Here is a 15,851-nt window from a genome sequence, read left to right on the forward strand (position 1 = left end):
GTTTTACTGACTTCAATTAAAAGTTGTTTCTGCTTCTCCTCCCAAATATTTCATCTTGTGTTAATAATTAAGATACAAACCACTGAACCACATCGACCTGGTTCTATTTCTGACTGGTGACCCGTGTTTCATTTCACATCTCTCTCTGTCCCATTTACAGTTATTTCTCCAATAAACGAACAAAAGCCAGAAAAAATAAATAAAAATCACCATTCATGTGTCGATACCCAGCAGGTTAACGTGACATTATGGGCTCACATTACCTTGTCTTTGACCAAAAAGACAGAGACTGTGTGTTCCCACAGACTCCACTCACCTGCTGAGCTCCACCACCTTCTCATAGCACCTCTTAAACAGAAAACTACAACCGACATACAGTTCTACTGATTAAATTACGTTGGCTAATTCTAGTCTGGCTGACACTCAGACTTTAAATAAGAATAACGTTCACTTTACTTATACTTTATTTTTCTTAACAAGTGAGTGTATAAGGAAATACTAAAGCAGATCAAAATGCAGACACTAAGGCTGTTGATGAGTCCACAAAAGACGACCTGATGAAAGGAAAGGTGTTGAGCTGGTTCAATAAAATGGACTGTTCAAGTCAATCAGGCAGGTAGTAATGATAAGACGGGCGTCTAGGAGGGATTCCAGCTCCACTGGTGGAAAGGTATGAGGATGAGCAGGTGGACGATGGTATATAAAGATCTACAGATGCATAAGACTCTGTAGAGATTCTGCACTGAACAACTTATATCCAGCAGGAAGAGACAAATACTCCACTGATAGAACTGCAACGATAAGTCCACTCAGCTCCCAGATCACTAGACAGTATAAATAAAATGAAAGCTGCTGGAACACAGTGGTAAACATGACTCTATTCCAACTTTGAGTGTGTTACAGGAGTTGAAATGAAAACACCTACTACTACATCAAATTAAAATATTCCAGATACACAGTCATTCAGTCTACAGGATATTACAAGAGGAAGGGCACATACAGTACAAATATACACAATACAGAAACGTCTGACGTCTTAGGACACATTTAGAAAAAAGATCCGTTTAAAACACATTATGGAAGTGGCTCCTGAACGTCACACTGTGCTGTTTGTACATCATGAAATTCAGCCACTGTTGAGGCGTCTTCCTGAACGATCGATGATTCTTCCTGATCAGTGACCATCCTGTTGAGGAAGTCGTCTCCAAAGTCGATGACGTGTTTCAGGGTGTTGAGGATTAAAGTGTCAGTGTCGTTGTCTAAGTTGGTGTTGGTGTAGTTCTTCACAGCAAACATGCAGTTCATTGGAAAACCCACAGTTCCACTGAACTGCTGCATCTGCATTTTAATAATCATAAAATAATCAAGACTAAATGAGAACGGTGTGTTCAGGGACTGGAAATAAGTCTGTAGACTCCAGAAACCCTTAATAATAAGTAGTAGTAGTAGTAGTAGTAGTAGTAGTAGTAGTAGTAGTAGTAGTAGCAGTAGTAGTAGTAGTAGTAGTAGTAGTAGTAGTAGTAGTAGTAGCAGCAGTAGTAGTAGTAGTAGTAGTAGTAGTAGTAGTAGTAGTAGTAGTAGTAGTAGTAGCAGTAGTAGTAGTAGTAGTAGTAGTAGTAGTAGCAGTAGTAGTAGTAGCAGTAGTAGCAGTAGCAGTAGTAGTAGTAGTAGCAGTAGTAGTAGTAGCAGTAGCAGTAGTAGTAGTAGCAGTAGTAGTAGTAGCAGTAGTAGTAGTAGTAGTAGTAGTAGTAGTAGTAGTAGTAGTAGCAGTAGTAGTAGTAGTAGTAGTAGTAGCAGTAGTAGTAGTAGCAGTAGTAGTAGTAGTAGTAGTAGTAGTAGTAGTAGCAGTAGTAGTAGTAGTAGTAGTAGTAGTACCTTTTCCTGCAGTATCCTGCTCCTGTAGACCTTCTTCACATCATTTTTAATCTCAGGACAGAGCTCATCAATTTTGGTAAAAACCACCACCTGAGGAATTCCTTCAGGAACAAACACAGAGTTTCGGACGTTTAGCACAAAGTGACAACAAACAGTGTTTCTATGAGGGTCGAACGGACTAAAGGTAACGACAGGAGTATCTGATGTTTTAACCAGTTGAAGATTCAGGTGATGTGTTAGGGTTCGGGTTAGTGAAGGTGAAGTTTTCTCTCACCCAGGTCACTGGCTTCGTCTCTGATGTCCTGAATCATGTCCACGACTTCTTTTCTCATCAGAGTTTGTCTGTTTGCATCAATGACTAAAACCAGAACATGAACTTTGTCGTTGATAGTTGGAGTTTCGTTGTAGAATCGATCTTCCTTTGAGATCTTACATTCAGGATTGAACTGGAAATAAAGTCAAATACAGTTCAACAGTTGTACAACACGTTAACAAACCACAGAGCTGTTAGTTAAAAATGATGTTTCATCAGTTTTTAAGATGCAGTAACCACCGTGTATCCGTCTCTCACGTGTCCCTTCAACAAGCGTTTGACGTCTTTCACATGGGTTTTTCTGTTTCTTCTGCTTCTTTCTTTTAGTCCCATCATGTCACTGAGGACAAAAGGGTAGAAGGCCTCTCCCTTTTTCCCTTTTGGGATCTTGTACGTTGTGTACTGTGAAACACGTGGAAAATAAAATCTGTTAAGGTTGTTTGATCTGGTTTACTCTTCAGAGCTACATTCACTTTCTGTTTAATCTTAACTTTACAGTTTTTTTATTTTTTTGAAGTCCACAGCTATGTTGTGTTTACCAAAAGTCCAAAAGTCCCTCTGAGCTTCTCAGATACACCAGTCATGTAAAGAATAAGCAGGTTCTTCCTTTGGCCTGTTCAGACTGTTTAGTTCAGTCTCGGCCCTTTTTCTGGACCGAGACGCTGCCGTGTTGAAGGTTCACATCTACAGGTCTTGAGAGCTGGTCTGTGAAGCCCTGTACTTCCTGGCCTTTACAGGAAGGTTTCAGTAAACCCACCCATACTAACCAGTACCTGTTGTTGGACTCCCATCACCCAGTCCAACACAAACTAAGAGCCATCAGGACTCTGAACCAAAGAGCAGAAAACATCCACACCTCCAAAGAAGCCAAGTAGAGGAGAGGGAGGACTCTTTCGTTAGTGGTGCAGCAAAACAACGGGTGATTCATGCTCGTGATGCGTGAGTGCAGGAGCGTGAACACGCCCCAGAGTGCCGACAGTAACTCCGGCCAAAGGGACAAGAGTGGGACATGGCCCGAGCAGGCGAATCCCAGAGAGAAACTGAATGACACATACGATACATTCGAGCTGATTTCCAGCAGCGTACAGTCATAAAGACTTTCTTCACACCTTTTTTGTGAAACAGTCCTCAGAGATGGGGGCCACCAAGGCCTCTGCACACATCCTGCCTCTTAAGACACTTTGAACGGAGTTAATGAAACTGGACTTTCCAGCTCCAACTGGTCCACAAACAAGAATCCTGAGCTGCCGATCTTCAGTCTGAGGTCGGTAGTTGTTCACGCTCTGCAGAGCACTCGGTTTGTCTCTGCTCACAGAAGGAAACGTTAGGTCACCTTCAAACTAAAACACCAGTCAACAACCTGTTAGTTTTAATCTCGAGACGCATAAATAGATCTGTCTTTCTGTGAAACATGTTTAAAACTTAACATTTGGATATCAAACACTCACCTCCAGCTTATTTTCCTCTGTGATTTATCAAGAACTGACAAAGACAAATGTTTAAGAAACAATGATATTAAGGTGCAATGTGAGAAGTTCAATGAACTTCAACCAGTATTTAAATGAACATACGTGGGGCAGGTTTCGATGATCCTCTTCCCATTACTGGAAAGAAAAGAATTTATCTTGAGATTATGGTTTAAGTATTAATGTTGTTTCTGCTATACTGCAAAATGATTCCAACACCTTACATAGAGAAGTTTAGAACTAGTACAGTGAATTTAGTACAAGGAACAGTAACAGTAGCTGCTTTGAACACATTTCCTCTGTTTGTCTTCCTCTGTCATTACACCGGTTCGTCTGTCTTTACGTTCTATTGATAACCAGTTTTCAATTAACATAAGTGAAGCATCTTTAACACATTTAGTCATTAGTCATCTTACCTGTGCTGCTTTGAGACAGACTCAAATATTCAGATCTTTGAGCTGTTGACAATTCAGAGTAAAATAGTGAAATGAAACTACTCTGTCTCTCCTGGTTTTACTTTCACTTGTCAGGAAATGTCTCTTTACAGAACCCCCCCTTCTCTTTAGACTACAGGATGCTTCAGATTTTAACCTGACTCAGGCGAGTTTCTGTTGAACTTTAAGTTTAAAACATGGCCGCAACTTTTCGAACAGTTTAGAAATTATTAAAAAGGCTTAGGATTGGATAGGTTGTTGATGATGATGCTCTTTGTTCTGTATCATCACTGTCTTGTTGTTGATGTATTTATGGAATCAAATAAAGTCCATTTTAAAGGAGAAGGATTTGTGGCAGGGTGTTGATGTTTAAAATATAGCTGCATTTATTCTCTTCTCTCTGCTTTAATGGAGTAAGAAGTAATTCTGTCTCCTTTACTTATAGGCCCCTATCTAATAATAAAAGCCTGTGGCCAGCAACATCAGGCAAAGTGGACAAGCTGTCAGGTGGTGATAAACAGGACGGTCACCTGGGCCAACATGTGGAAGATACTGCAAGCTCAGCTTCCTGATTAGGGCCCAATATGACACCCTGCACCTCTGGTATGGCACAGAGGAGAGAATCCAAGTCTGACATTGTGTTGTGGTCCATGCCCACAAAGACTTCATGGTTGAGAATCCCGTGAGAGGATGGAATGGAGGCTGCGTTCGAGAGGAAGAAAGATACGTACGCTGAGCTGGTAGCACAGTGCTCAAAAGCTGGTTAAAGGGCATTCACGATCCCTGTGGAGGTCGGGTGCAGAGACTACATTGAAACACAGCACCTCTTAAAATCTCTGGGCATCAGAAGCATCGACCTGAAGAGAGAGTAAAGACTGACTGAAGAGCCATAGCAGAGGAGCTTCTGGATCTGGCTCCAGAGGAAGGACAAGTTGTGGGAAAGCTGCAGGGGGCGGTAGGGAGACCCTATCCCTATCCACCACTCCAAGATGATCAGTTTAATCACTAAATGAGCAAGAAGCTGAACAGACTGAGCACAGGAAGTGATGTCAGCTGTGGTTTCTGGTTGAGTTGATTTAGGCTGCAGATAACACGAGACCGAGCTGGAGAGCAGGTCTCACATCAAATGAGAATTTATTACATTGATTTCTGATACAGGTAAATAAACGCAGTCAGTAATAGTCAGTAATCAGTAATATGTGTATGTAATGAAACAGTAGCTGTTCAGTTATTCTCACTCTCTATTTCTAACTGCCTTTTGCAGACCCCACCCTCCATTGGTGCTTTCCTTTTCAACAGGATGTTTGCTCTATTTCTGAGTGAAACCAAAACCTCCACAGATGAACTGGTGTTAGATTAACTTTAGTGTGAACATTTTGAATGGGGTTCAGCCTTTTAATGACTTTCACCTCATTGACGTTTGTCACCGTCTGTCTGACAGTTGTAGTTTTATAGTTTATTATAAAGTATTATAGCAGAATGACACAGGAACCAGGCAGGAGAAGCATGAAACTGAGAACACAAAGCAAAGTATTAAGTAAACACAGCAGGACACCAAAAGGGCAGGTGAAAACGTACACAGGCAAAGGTTTAAAGTCCATAATCCAAGGGCTGATCCGAGAAAGACCAAGGGTCCAAAACACAGGACAGGCAAAGACCCCCCACAGGGCAAAGGGCAAGGAAAGGTCCAGGCACAAGGGATAAAAGTGAGGTTAGGAACTAAACACAGGCCAGAACATCAGAACATGTTGTTCATAAGTTTCATGTGTCAATGTTTTTATCTTTAGTTCTCGTCCATATGTCGACTGTAACAGCAGATAAAATGAGAGCTGCTAAACCTACAGACACAATAATGAATCTTAGAAAATACGGGAAATCTGAAACATAAAAAAAGATTTTTGTTCTGTTCAAAATTCTGAAGCTGGAGGAAGAAGAAAAACTCTAGAAAGTTCCACTTCCTGTCTTTGCGTCCCTGCTCTTCCTCATGGCATCTCATGCTTTGACAGATTGTTTTTTGACAGTTTACATGTGAATCGTGTCTTGATCATTTCATTTTAATCCACAGTGGTGTGCACAGAGCCAAAATGATGAAACTTGTCTCATTGAGCTGACGTTCTTATTTTATAACATGACAACATGACATTATAACTTTTTAAACATAATAATTCCTAATTATCACCATATTGAGAGTTTACTTTTTAGGACTGTATCAGCTATATTATGCAGATGCTTTTAATGTAAAATGATAATGTTTTGTAACCAGTCTTTATACATTTAGATACCTTCTGTCAGACAGTCTGGTTTGTCCTCTTCATAAGCCACAATAAGGAAGTGAGACACGCTGCCAGTAGAACAATAATAAACCTTCTAATCCAGTTGAATCATATAAATAATCATGAGATGACAGTGGGAGGAAATAAACCAGAGTTTAATGCAAACTAGATAAGGTGGAGAGCAGAGAAAACTGGCCTGGTGACCTCAGAAACACGCACACCTGTAAAGGTTCAACACCTGCTGTAATTCGTTCTATGACCAGCAGGTGGCGCCAATGACTCTTCTAGATTTGATCACATCCGGTCTGAAAACCACCGAGACTCGGACAAAACAAACCGAACACGTGTGTCTGCTCAACATGAACCGGGACCGTTAGTCCGGTAACCAGGGGGTCTGTACCCGACCACCGAGGAGGTTCTTCAGGTTCCCCACAGACCCATGAAGCTAACCTGGACGGGCCGCTGGGCCCGACCGCTTCCTGGGGCGCAGAGTCCTCTGAGGAGGAGGAGGAGGAGGATGAGGATGAAGATGATGTTTCCACCTGGTCCACAGCAGCAGGTCTGGAGACTGGTTTTCACAGCTTGAACTGTTCTGATTCTCTCTTTGTGGTTTTCAGAATGCAGGTGGAGGTTTAGAGAATCCAGAGACTCTGAAGACCAGGTCACTAATGCCTCAGATTGTGGGTTTTCATATTTTAAGGTTTTTCATCAAAGAAAGTCTCTGTGAGTCTTTAAAGTCTGAGGTTCTCCAAGTGTGAACAGGACGTGAAGCAAAGACACAGGTTTAAAAAGTAGTCGATTATAGGAATTTAAAAAGAAACAGAAACTTGTGTCCAACCGTAACTTTAATGATCAGTTCATTGCTGACTGTTGTGATTTCTGCTTCATCTACAACATATTGTGTGTGTTTACTGAGGTGTCACTGTCTGAATTGGTAAACCTACTATCTGGCTCCTCTCTCTGCAGAGAGAGTCCCATCTCCAGCTTCCTGTGGAGGAACCAGCAGAACTTCTGGAGAGAAGTACAGCACATGAAGCTGATGGAGGACGTGCTGGTCATCGAAAGCTGCGCCCGTCAGCTGTTCAGCCTGACCGATGATTGTTATTAAAGCTCCTGAGGAAACGAAACTGGAGATTCCTTCACTGAAAGAGGTAGAGACAGAACATTCAGGTTTATTTAACTGGGAGTTTCCCTCTGTCCTTTCGTTTCTTTTTGACTGTAGAGGAGAGTCGGATCAGGATGGTAATTTCATTTCATTGTGTTGTTGCAGAATCTTCAGGTTCACAGAGCTCAGTGCAGAGCACCCAACCACCGGCAGTAATTATCCAGTGGGAGGTTCTTACCTATTCACTTAAATCCAGGTGGGGACTTTTAGTTATTTATTTTTTTTAAGAAGTGTATTTTCTAATACATGGGTCATTTAGTGACACCCAGGTGTAGCAGGTAGGGGGCAGCAGTGGACTTTAGGTCTCGGTTGAGTGGAGGATGTACTCAGATACTGGGAAAGCAGTAATAACAGTACAACAATAGTACTATGCACAATGTGTCATATACTTTTAAATACAACAAGTGTTAAAGGCAACGACCTCAAAGGAGATGTGCCGAAGTTAAAAGTCCAGTATATAGAACTCGAGCAGTGATGGCCGTAGCTCAGTATTTACTCGAGATGATTATTTCCATTTTAGATGGCATTCCCCCTCATTACAGTACAGAGAGTAGTACTGTAATTTTTACTGCAGTATATTATCTGTCAGCTGTAGGTCCTGGTTAGTTTTTAGGTTCCTGATCAGTTTGACTTCAGTGGTTTAATGTTTTCTCAGAAGGTTTCATTTAAACAACTTTTAACAGTTTTTAATTCTTTCAAAATCTTCAAGTATCTGAGAAAATACTTCAGTAACTAACTAATGGCAGTAAAACAAAGTATTACTTGAGTAAATATACTTCTAGCTGCACCACTGAGTCAGTGAGGTGTGGTTTAGAGAAACAAATCCTCCTCCCTCTGGTCCTGGTCCAGCTGAAGGAACCCACCCTCCTGTTGTCAGGACGGGAAACGTGAGAGTCGAGCAGAGATTTAACTCAACGTGAAGACAGCTGAGGAAAAATAGTCGTGGAAAAACAACCACATCTCTTCTCAGAGGACAGAAGAGACTTTTTATCCTGGAAGTCACTTTTAGGTGCGTTGGTTTTTCACTTTGCTCTTTGGTTTGGAGGTAATTCAGGAGTGAGGTGGTGACTCATGAGTGCAGTGTGTGGTCTTCATTGTCCCGGCCGCCAGTGTTTGGTTAAACCACAGCATTAGTTTGGATCATCATACGTGGACTGACTGAGTTTATGCAACAGTGTGTTGAACAGTTTTAACTTGTAGTTTTGTACATGTGTCACATTCCTGTGGGATCTGCAGCGAGTCAGGAATTTATAGCAAAATTCCTGCTTTAGCATCATGTAAAAAAAAGAACATTCAGTAAAATAAGGTGGTGGTTCTCTCCCTGGTTCCTATTGAGAAATGAGAGCATGAGAAGAAGTGTGAAGAACTTTTAATGTGACTGTAGTGACTCGTTTCAGCACAGTTGTAACTTCAGAGCCTCGTGTGTTCCTGACGGAGACTCCTGAGCTGATTACATAACGTGAGCACAGAGATGACATGTTCTCCTTCAGCTTCCAGAGGCAGCTGCTGCTGCTTTAACTGGTGGAAACACGTTTCCTGCTTAGATTTGAACTGGTTGTAGACTTATTATTATTATTATTATCATGAATACTTGATCTGTTCTGCCCATAATGTCTCTTTGATGAACACTTCTGCATCTGGTGCATCGTCCGTATTTTTCCTCATGTGACCACAAACGTTAATCATCAGCTCCTATTGTTGATAGAAATTCCGACTCGTCCTCAGTTGTTGCTTCATTTAGTGTTTCCCGAAATTTCACAGCAAGAAACTGAGCATGAAATCCAGCAGCTGTGTCTCTATTAGGGGAAACCCTGTTAAATAGCCCCCCAGTACGCCCCTGTGGTGCCTTTGTTGTGGTGTGTGGCTGAGTAAAGAGCAGGCACATTTAAAGCTAAGTGGTGTCTTGCAGAGCCCCCAAACCCCCCAGGGAGGAGGGTTCAAGACCTGAAACCCCAACACACACATTAAGTCTGTGCTGTCACACAGTGGCCATAAAAAATATTTTAAATTACACGCTAATGATGAAACGTCCTCTCTGCTGCGGTAAATGAAGACCAGTAGGAGTCCAGTCACCAACGGCACAAAGAGGCTGTTATTAGCCCAGGTTAGTGTCGTTTCACCTGTCAGGAACCTCGAAAGGAGCCTGAAACGTCAGTCCTGGTGCCATGTTTACCTGCAGTTTAATACATCTGGAGCAAACCCTAATTTTATGTGGGTTATTTGGGAATGTAACTGGTCAGAGTGTAAAGAAATCCAGAAGTTGTGTTTATTTTTCTGCCCTACTGCCCATTTTCACCTCTCGGCTGTAGGTTTCCTCCTCTTCTTAATGCCGTGGTCTGACTTGGTTGTTTTTGTTGGAAGACGAGCAGATCAGGTGGCGATGTGGCAGCGGGAAACACCCTGGCAGGTTGAACACTGCTCGCCTGTGTCCAAAAAAACACACAAAGCTGTGTTTACAGCTGGAAGGTCCAGCAGGCCCATGGTCCTGATAGTATTATTAAATGTTTGGAGGAAACCTGAACACCGACACTGAGTCTTCAGGTTTCATTTTAACATTGTCACAATAAAAAGGACAAGAGCACTGATGCCAAACAGACTCACGTCCTTGTTCTATTAAATATGTTACAGAGGCATTACCCGGCTTTTGTCCTGGACAAACTGTAGAGCTCAGTTTTCCTGTATAATCTCAGGTTTTCATGAAACAAAACCTTTTAAACTGGATTACACATTGTCTGTCAGGCATTAGCATGTTACAATTGGATGTATACGTCATGTTTCACCGTATGTATCCATCCTTACAGATGCTGCCTTCGTTTCTATTGTTCTAGATTGTTCAACGACTGACACTAAATCCAAGTTCCAGATACTTCCCGGTGGAGCTGGCATCGCCATCAGTGATGATTAGTCAAGCAGATGTGATGTTGTATTATAACAAAGATGACGGTAGACCAGTAGCCACCAGTTTACTCCTCACTGTATGGACAGAATAGACATTGAACTGGAGTCAGTGGTGAGACACCAAAGGTAGACCAGAAAATTTCTCAGCGTCTGGTTTTACAACATGCTGTCAAACAGAGCAGGAAAGAATTAGAGATGAAACAAGACTCTTCAAAATAATGGATCCTAAAACTGTAGTGATCCAAACTGAAGACACTGAGATGGTTAAATGGTGGTAGGGGTCGGGTTAAATCTTTGGGGCCACGGACTGCAGCAATAATAATAATAAGAAGAAAATAATCACCTACCAAGAAAGATTGGTTCCTGATGTTGCTTCTTTGATACCATCTGATTAAAGCAGTAGGCACAAAAACCGAAACCTCTTCACGAAACACGTTGCTGAAATCAGCAAGACTAATGAATTATTTCTCTAAAATACATCATGATTAAACCTGTATAATACCATTTAAAATGATAAAGTAAAATCACAAGTGATGTAAGTAGACGATCCTCTGTTTGACACAAAGGTCGGAAACCGCAGACAAACAGTTGACACGTGGATACAGATACTTTGAGAATAGGGATGAATTATTGTTCTGCAAACACATTTTCAGAGCTGAGCGAACCAGCTTTGTTTCAGCAAGAGGAATTGATCTGAAACCGATGGAGGTTATAGTGATTAAAAACAGAAATGCCATTGATTCCCTGTGGGGGGCTCAGTGATCAATAACACACTTCATCGATCAGCGTGACATGTGTTAGGCCAGAGATCCTGGTTCAGTGTGGTCAACAATAGGAACTTGTTCTCTGGGAGCGTGATGCTCTGTCAGTCGAGTGTTCAGTCCTGGCTCTCCATCTGTCACCTCACAGTTAAACGCCGTGTTAATGAATACTGAGTGGAGCTCATTAGACTTTGCTGTGTGCTAATGAGAGCCAGTTTACACTTTCACATCAGCTCCGTGACAAAAAGGAACCTGGAACAATAATTAGCTGTGAGGTTCTTTCTTTCTTTGGTTTCATTGACCTCTGGTGTCCTCAGTTCAGATGGATGCTGTTTATTTAGTTGTTTATTTAAAAGTCCAACATGTGTTTTAGGGACTAGTGCTGGTCGTGATCCACATGCAGCTCCAAACGTTGTTCGTGTAGATTGTCTGACCGACATGTGCCAGACAAGTCCTCTGAAGCTCGTCACGCTGTGTGTTTCGACATTGGTGACTCTGTTCAGTCGACACTGTTGAAGCACCAGGTTCAGCCGTGTGTATGTGTGGAAGGCGTCTGCTGAGCGTCCCCAAGCAGAAACCGTGAATGATCCTGAACAAGTCACCACTGACTGTTCATCAGTGGACGCAGCAGCTGTGATTGAGGCGGTTAGGAAAAGTTAACTTCATCATTTCAGTTTGACATATGTTGAGTCTGCTTACTGCCCCTGTAACTCTGACACTGGAGGATGAAGTTGGCTTTTTAGCCTTAAGCTAACCAGATTTTTTGGCTTAGTAAAGTTTGTTAATTGCAAATATAAGGACCACTCTCCTTTGGTTGGACTAATAATATTCAATATCTCTCTAATAAGGACTAGTCTTTTACTTTATCAACAAATCATGAAAAGACTTGTTAAAGACGTTTCTTTGATCAGTTACTCTGAAAAAAGCGTTAAATTCTACTTTGACTACACCAGAGACGATGTAGTTGGTGTTTCTGCAGAGTTTTGTCCAGTGAGCGTCTTGATTTACTGTGGTTTGTCTTTGTGACTGCAGAGAAACACGTGACAGAACCACTTCTGACCAGATTCCTTCAAATTCATTCAGCGGCTTCTCCCAGCACCAGAACACAAACATACATTGTGGAGGTGAAACCAGCAGTTTGTTTTTCCTCTCGTCATAGTGGGCCGAGAGCCGACTGTGGCCACCCCTGCAGCTCCGAACAGCAGCAGCAGAAGAAAGAATTCTGTGTCCGCCTGGAATGTGCGGTGGATTTTCTCCCTAATTAACCTTGATGTTGCCGTCTGAGCCGATGGCGTTGGTTCTTTCGGCCTCCCAGCTCAGAGCGAGCCGTCCAACAACGGAGCGGCTTTGTTTGTGTTTGTGGCTCGAAGCAGAGCTGATAGGATCTGACTCAGCAGAGCAGAGCTCAGTTACAGCTCAGTGAGGCACCTTGTGGCCAATTACACTAATTGGATCAAATTTTCACTGTGATGGATTCATTACAGGTAAAGACAACAAGGTTAAACTGAGATTTTAGACCTAAGACTTCAGAAAGCTTCAGAGTCAAAGAACGTTACCTCTGATATTTGCTCCAAAGACTCAAACGTCCTTTAACTTTGAATGAGCAGAAAAAGAACCTGCAGTTTGGGAGTAAATTCAATTTCCTGTTTTAAATTTCACAGAATTCCTGTGATTTTTGGTCAGTGAAGACACCCTGCACGATTCATCTGCGTGTTGGGACCATTTCACTGTGTAAAAAGTAACAGTGATGCACACGTAAGACTATGGTTTGTTTTTCTGATGACTCAGCTTTGTCTGTGTTTGGATTCAGGCAGCGCGTCTGCTCATGAAATAAGTTTGTAATATTTCAAGTTTTAGGTGCCACGGCTGAGCTTGCAGGTCACAACACCAGTATGTTGTTCCAACGTTTTCAGTTTGCTGCACCTTGACAGTAGGTGAAGTTGTGCCACAAATATCTGCTGTAATTGAATTGCTCGATAAGAATAATGGGGAAAATGTTTTGCAGTAGGTGTAGCGAAAACCATTAGTCGCTTCAGTATAAAAAGTAGAAAAATCAGTGCTGTAGCTGTCGGGACACACTGTGGTTGTCATCCTTTGACTTGCAGCCTCTGTTAAGGTTCACGTGCAGCTAAATTAAACTCTCTTATTGGGGGAAAAATGCTCCACGGGCTTTGATGTCAACACAGAACATGGGCAGAACCTTTGGCCAGCGTACCTTCACCTAATTTAACAAGACCAACACTGTTCTTGGCAAAACCCAAAGTTTCTTTTTTCCCCACTTAGTGGTTTGGACAAGGTTGTTGTGATCTCAGCTGAAAGACTGTGAAGCTGAATTTGAAGTCGACTCCAAACACCTCAAATTTCAGTTAATTCAAGTGAAAATGTGGTTGAAAACGTCTTTAATGAAGCGTGTTTGTTGGAGGGGAAAAAGATGACGAGATGCAGTTTTGCTTCTGTAATTCTGCAATTTCCTACCAGATGAGCAGAGTCTAAATAATAGAGCAATTTCCTTGTGAATAAAAACATTAAAAGCCACTGAACACACACACTCATTCATCCTGCTTTGATTACTCAGAGGATGAAGGGAACTGTACAGCTCATGATAATGAGGTTTATTTGGTGCCTGCAGCTGTAATTTCAGGAGTCATCTGTCTGCACCACCGGACTGAGAGACTTTGGTTAGCGTGTTGGGGGCAGTGAGGAGGGTGGGGTGGGGCTTTGAGAGGGCATTTTGCAGACTGTGGTGGAAAAGGCTCAGTATGGTCATGAAATGTATTGAGAAACTCACCTCCAATTGTTGTGTATTAGACTGAACTATAAGTAAATCAGTGGAAGGACACACTGAGGAAGTGTCTATGAATTATTTTAAATATCACAGAAAAAAAGCCTGCAGAACGTGCCTGACAATACTCTTGTTTTAAATAGTTTTTCTGTATCACAGCAGTCCAATGATATTTGTCTGCATGTTCATGGGTTTCCTGCAAACAGGAGCTGCTAAGGGCTAATTCGGCTCATTGAACGGGACATTTTGGCTAAATTAAAGAAATGTAGACAATAAATACCAAACATGTATACAGTTGTATCTCATATCGCTCTCTTAAGAACTGTACTTCCAAAAGTTTGACTTTGAATAAGCCCCAGAATGACAACTGATAAGAGTTTTAAAAATAAAACATACTAACAGTGAAAAATTCAGTCCTCTCAATTTAGTCAGACTTCAAAAACCTTTGGTTCAGAACATTGTAATCTGAGAATTAAATTAAATGCAGATTGGTGTTTGTGTATCAGCTGTGTTACGTCACCCTGCTGCTGTTCTCAGAGCAGCTTCTCACCAACAACCAACCATGATCAGTGTTTCCTTCAACAGCTGTTTCCAGTTATTCTCTTAATACTCTGTCTCTTTCCCCACATTATGACAAACCCCCCCACTCGCCCTCCCCATCCTCAACCATAGTGGACTTGGCTTGTGGTCGTTATATGTGTGAAAATGAAAACACTGACTTTCAGCTTTCTAAGAAAAGTTTTTTTAATTCATCTACTAAAACACGATATTTCTCATAACTTACTTTTATATTTTTTCCATAATTCCTTGATTGTTGCATTTCCATTCCAGGAAGTGGGACTCCTCCTGGAAAATACATTTTGAGACCACCTTCCATCAGAGAGCAAAGGTCATTTTTAATTTCACATGGAGCATCAGAGGCCCCTTGCCCCCCTCCCACTAATGTGGATTAGTTCAGATTGGAAAACACATATCCAGTTATGCTGTTTCCCATATTCTGGGCACATCTTTCCAACCCTCCGTCTGAACTTCCATCATCCAACCAGCTTTGATTCCTCTGGGAAAATCACTCCTGATATGTTGAGGTTTTTATTTCCATTGGATTGGAGCTGTGTGTTGTTGCCGTGCTGGATCTGTTCAGGGAGTTTTTCCATTGTTGCTCTTGGGTTTTGGACTGGTTCGGTATGGTAATGCGACGCTGGAAACAGAGGGAGGGTGAAGCTCCCAGACGTACAGCCTGTGGCTCTGGTTCTCCAGTCAACTCTGCTGTGGATAAACCAGAAGATGTTGATACTAAGCTGCAGGCATCACACTGACTTTGTGTTTTTATTAGTAGTGTGATAATCCACGTTCAAAGAGCAGAAAGAAAGTTAGTAAGTCAACCTGCTGTATGCTGTGAGGAAGTCTTTGTTTCTCCTACAGTTTTTGACACAGATCCCTCACAGTAAATAAAATCTTATAATACTTGATGAAACAAGGACATGCAGGGAAGTCATTACTACTGCAACCAGTTGGCCTTTAGGAGAAGCTACTGAACAGACTTGTGAGCTTTTACTGTTGTGAATCATCTTTGTGACGAGACTGGAGATGTTTTACTGTGAAGGAGCAGACGGGCTAGTCAGTCAAATATAGTATAACAGTATACAGTCAAGCATGTATTTGTTCTATGAGACAGCAGGATAAACTCTCCAGTGCCCTTGAGAGCTCAGTGCACTGCAGTTCATGAAAATACTGCACATGAAAATACACAAAGCACAACCAAATTCCTTCCCGTCCCTCCCAATGGACGGGTCATACGCTGCTTTGGCTGCCACTGCTATCGTAACTGTACAGTTACTCGTCGTTTGCGATTGTGTTGGATGTTTTGACCAAGACACTAACAGA

General features: G+C 41.9%; 2 protein-coding genes across 2 annotated transcripts in view; one reads left to right on the forward strand and one right to left on the reverse strand.

The window, feature by feature from the left end:
- Positions 1-446: 446 nt before the first annotated feature.
- LOC113149181 (interferon-induced protein 44-like) lies at positions 447-4,165 on the reverse strand. Its single transcript, XM_026341087.1, has 8 exons — positions 4,071-4,165; positions 3,760-3,792; positions 3,637-3,670; positions 3,298-3,493; positions 2,429-2,590; positions 2,150-2,321; positions 1,876-1,976; positions 447-1,338 (listed from the first exon to the last, which is right to left on the reverse strand). Exons 2-8 carry the CDS (start codon positions 3,788-3,790, stop codon positions 1,075-1,077), a joined length of 960 nt encoding a protein of 319 aa, XP_026196872.1. The 5' UTR covers positions 3,791-3,792; positions 4,071-4,165; the 3' UTR covers positions 447-1,074.
- A 4,227-nt stretch (positions 4,166-8,392) lies between these two features.
- Positions 8,393-15,851, forward strand: part of LOC113149180 (T-lymphoma invasion and metastasis-inducing protein 2-like) — a 46,142-nt gene continuing 38,683 nt past the window's right edge. Inside the window, 1 exon segment of the mRNA XM_026341086.1 lies at positions 8,393-8,535. The gene's annotated coding sequence lies outside the window, so the exon portion shown is untranslated.

Source organism: Anabas testudineus, chromosome 24 (genome assembly GCF_900324465.2).
Source record: "Anabas testudineus chromosome 24, fAnaTes1.2, whole genome shotgun sequence".
Classification (NCBI taxonomy): Eukaryota; Metazoa; Chordata; class Actinopteri; order Anabantiformes; family Anabantidae; genus Anabas; species Anabas testudineus.

Excerpts from the sequence above, each read along its gene's own strand:
- LOC113149181 (XM_026341087.1), bottom strand. The coding sequence starts at position 3,790 with ATGGGAAGAGGATCATCGAAACCTGCCCCAC. Across the intron at positions 3,671-3,759 it reads ATCATCGAAACCTGCCCCAC|TTCTTGATAAATCACAGAGG; the intron begins GTATGTTCATTT and ends TGTCTTTGTCAG. Across the intron at positions 1,977-2,149 it reads AGACGAAGCCAGTGACCTGG|GAATTCCTCAGGTGGTGGTT; the intron begins GTGAGAGAAAAC and ends TTGTTCCTGAAG.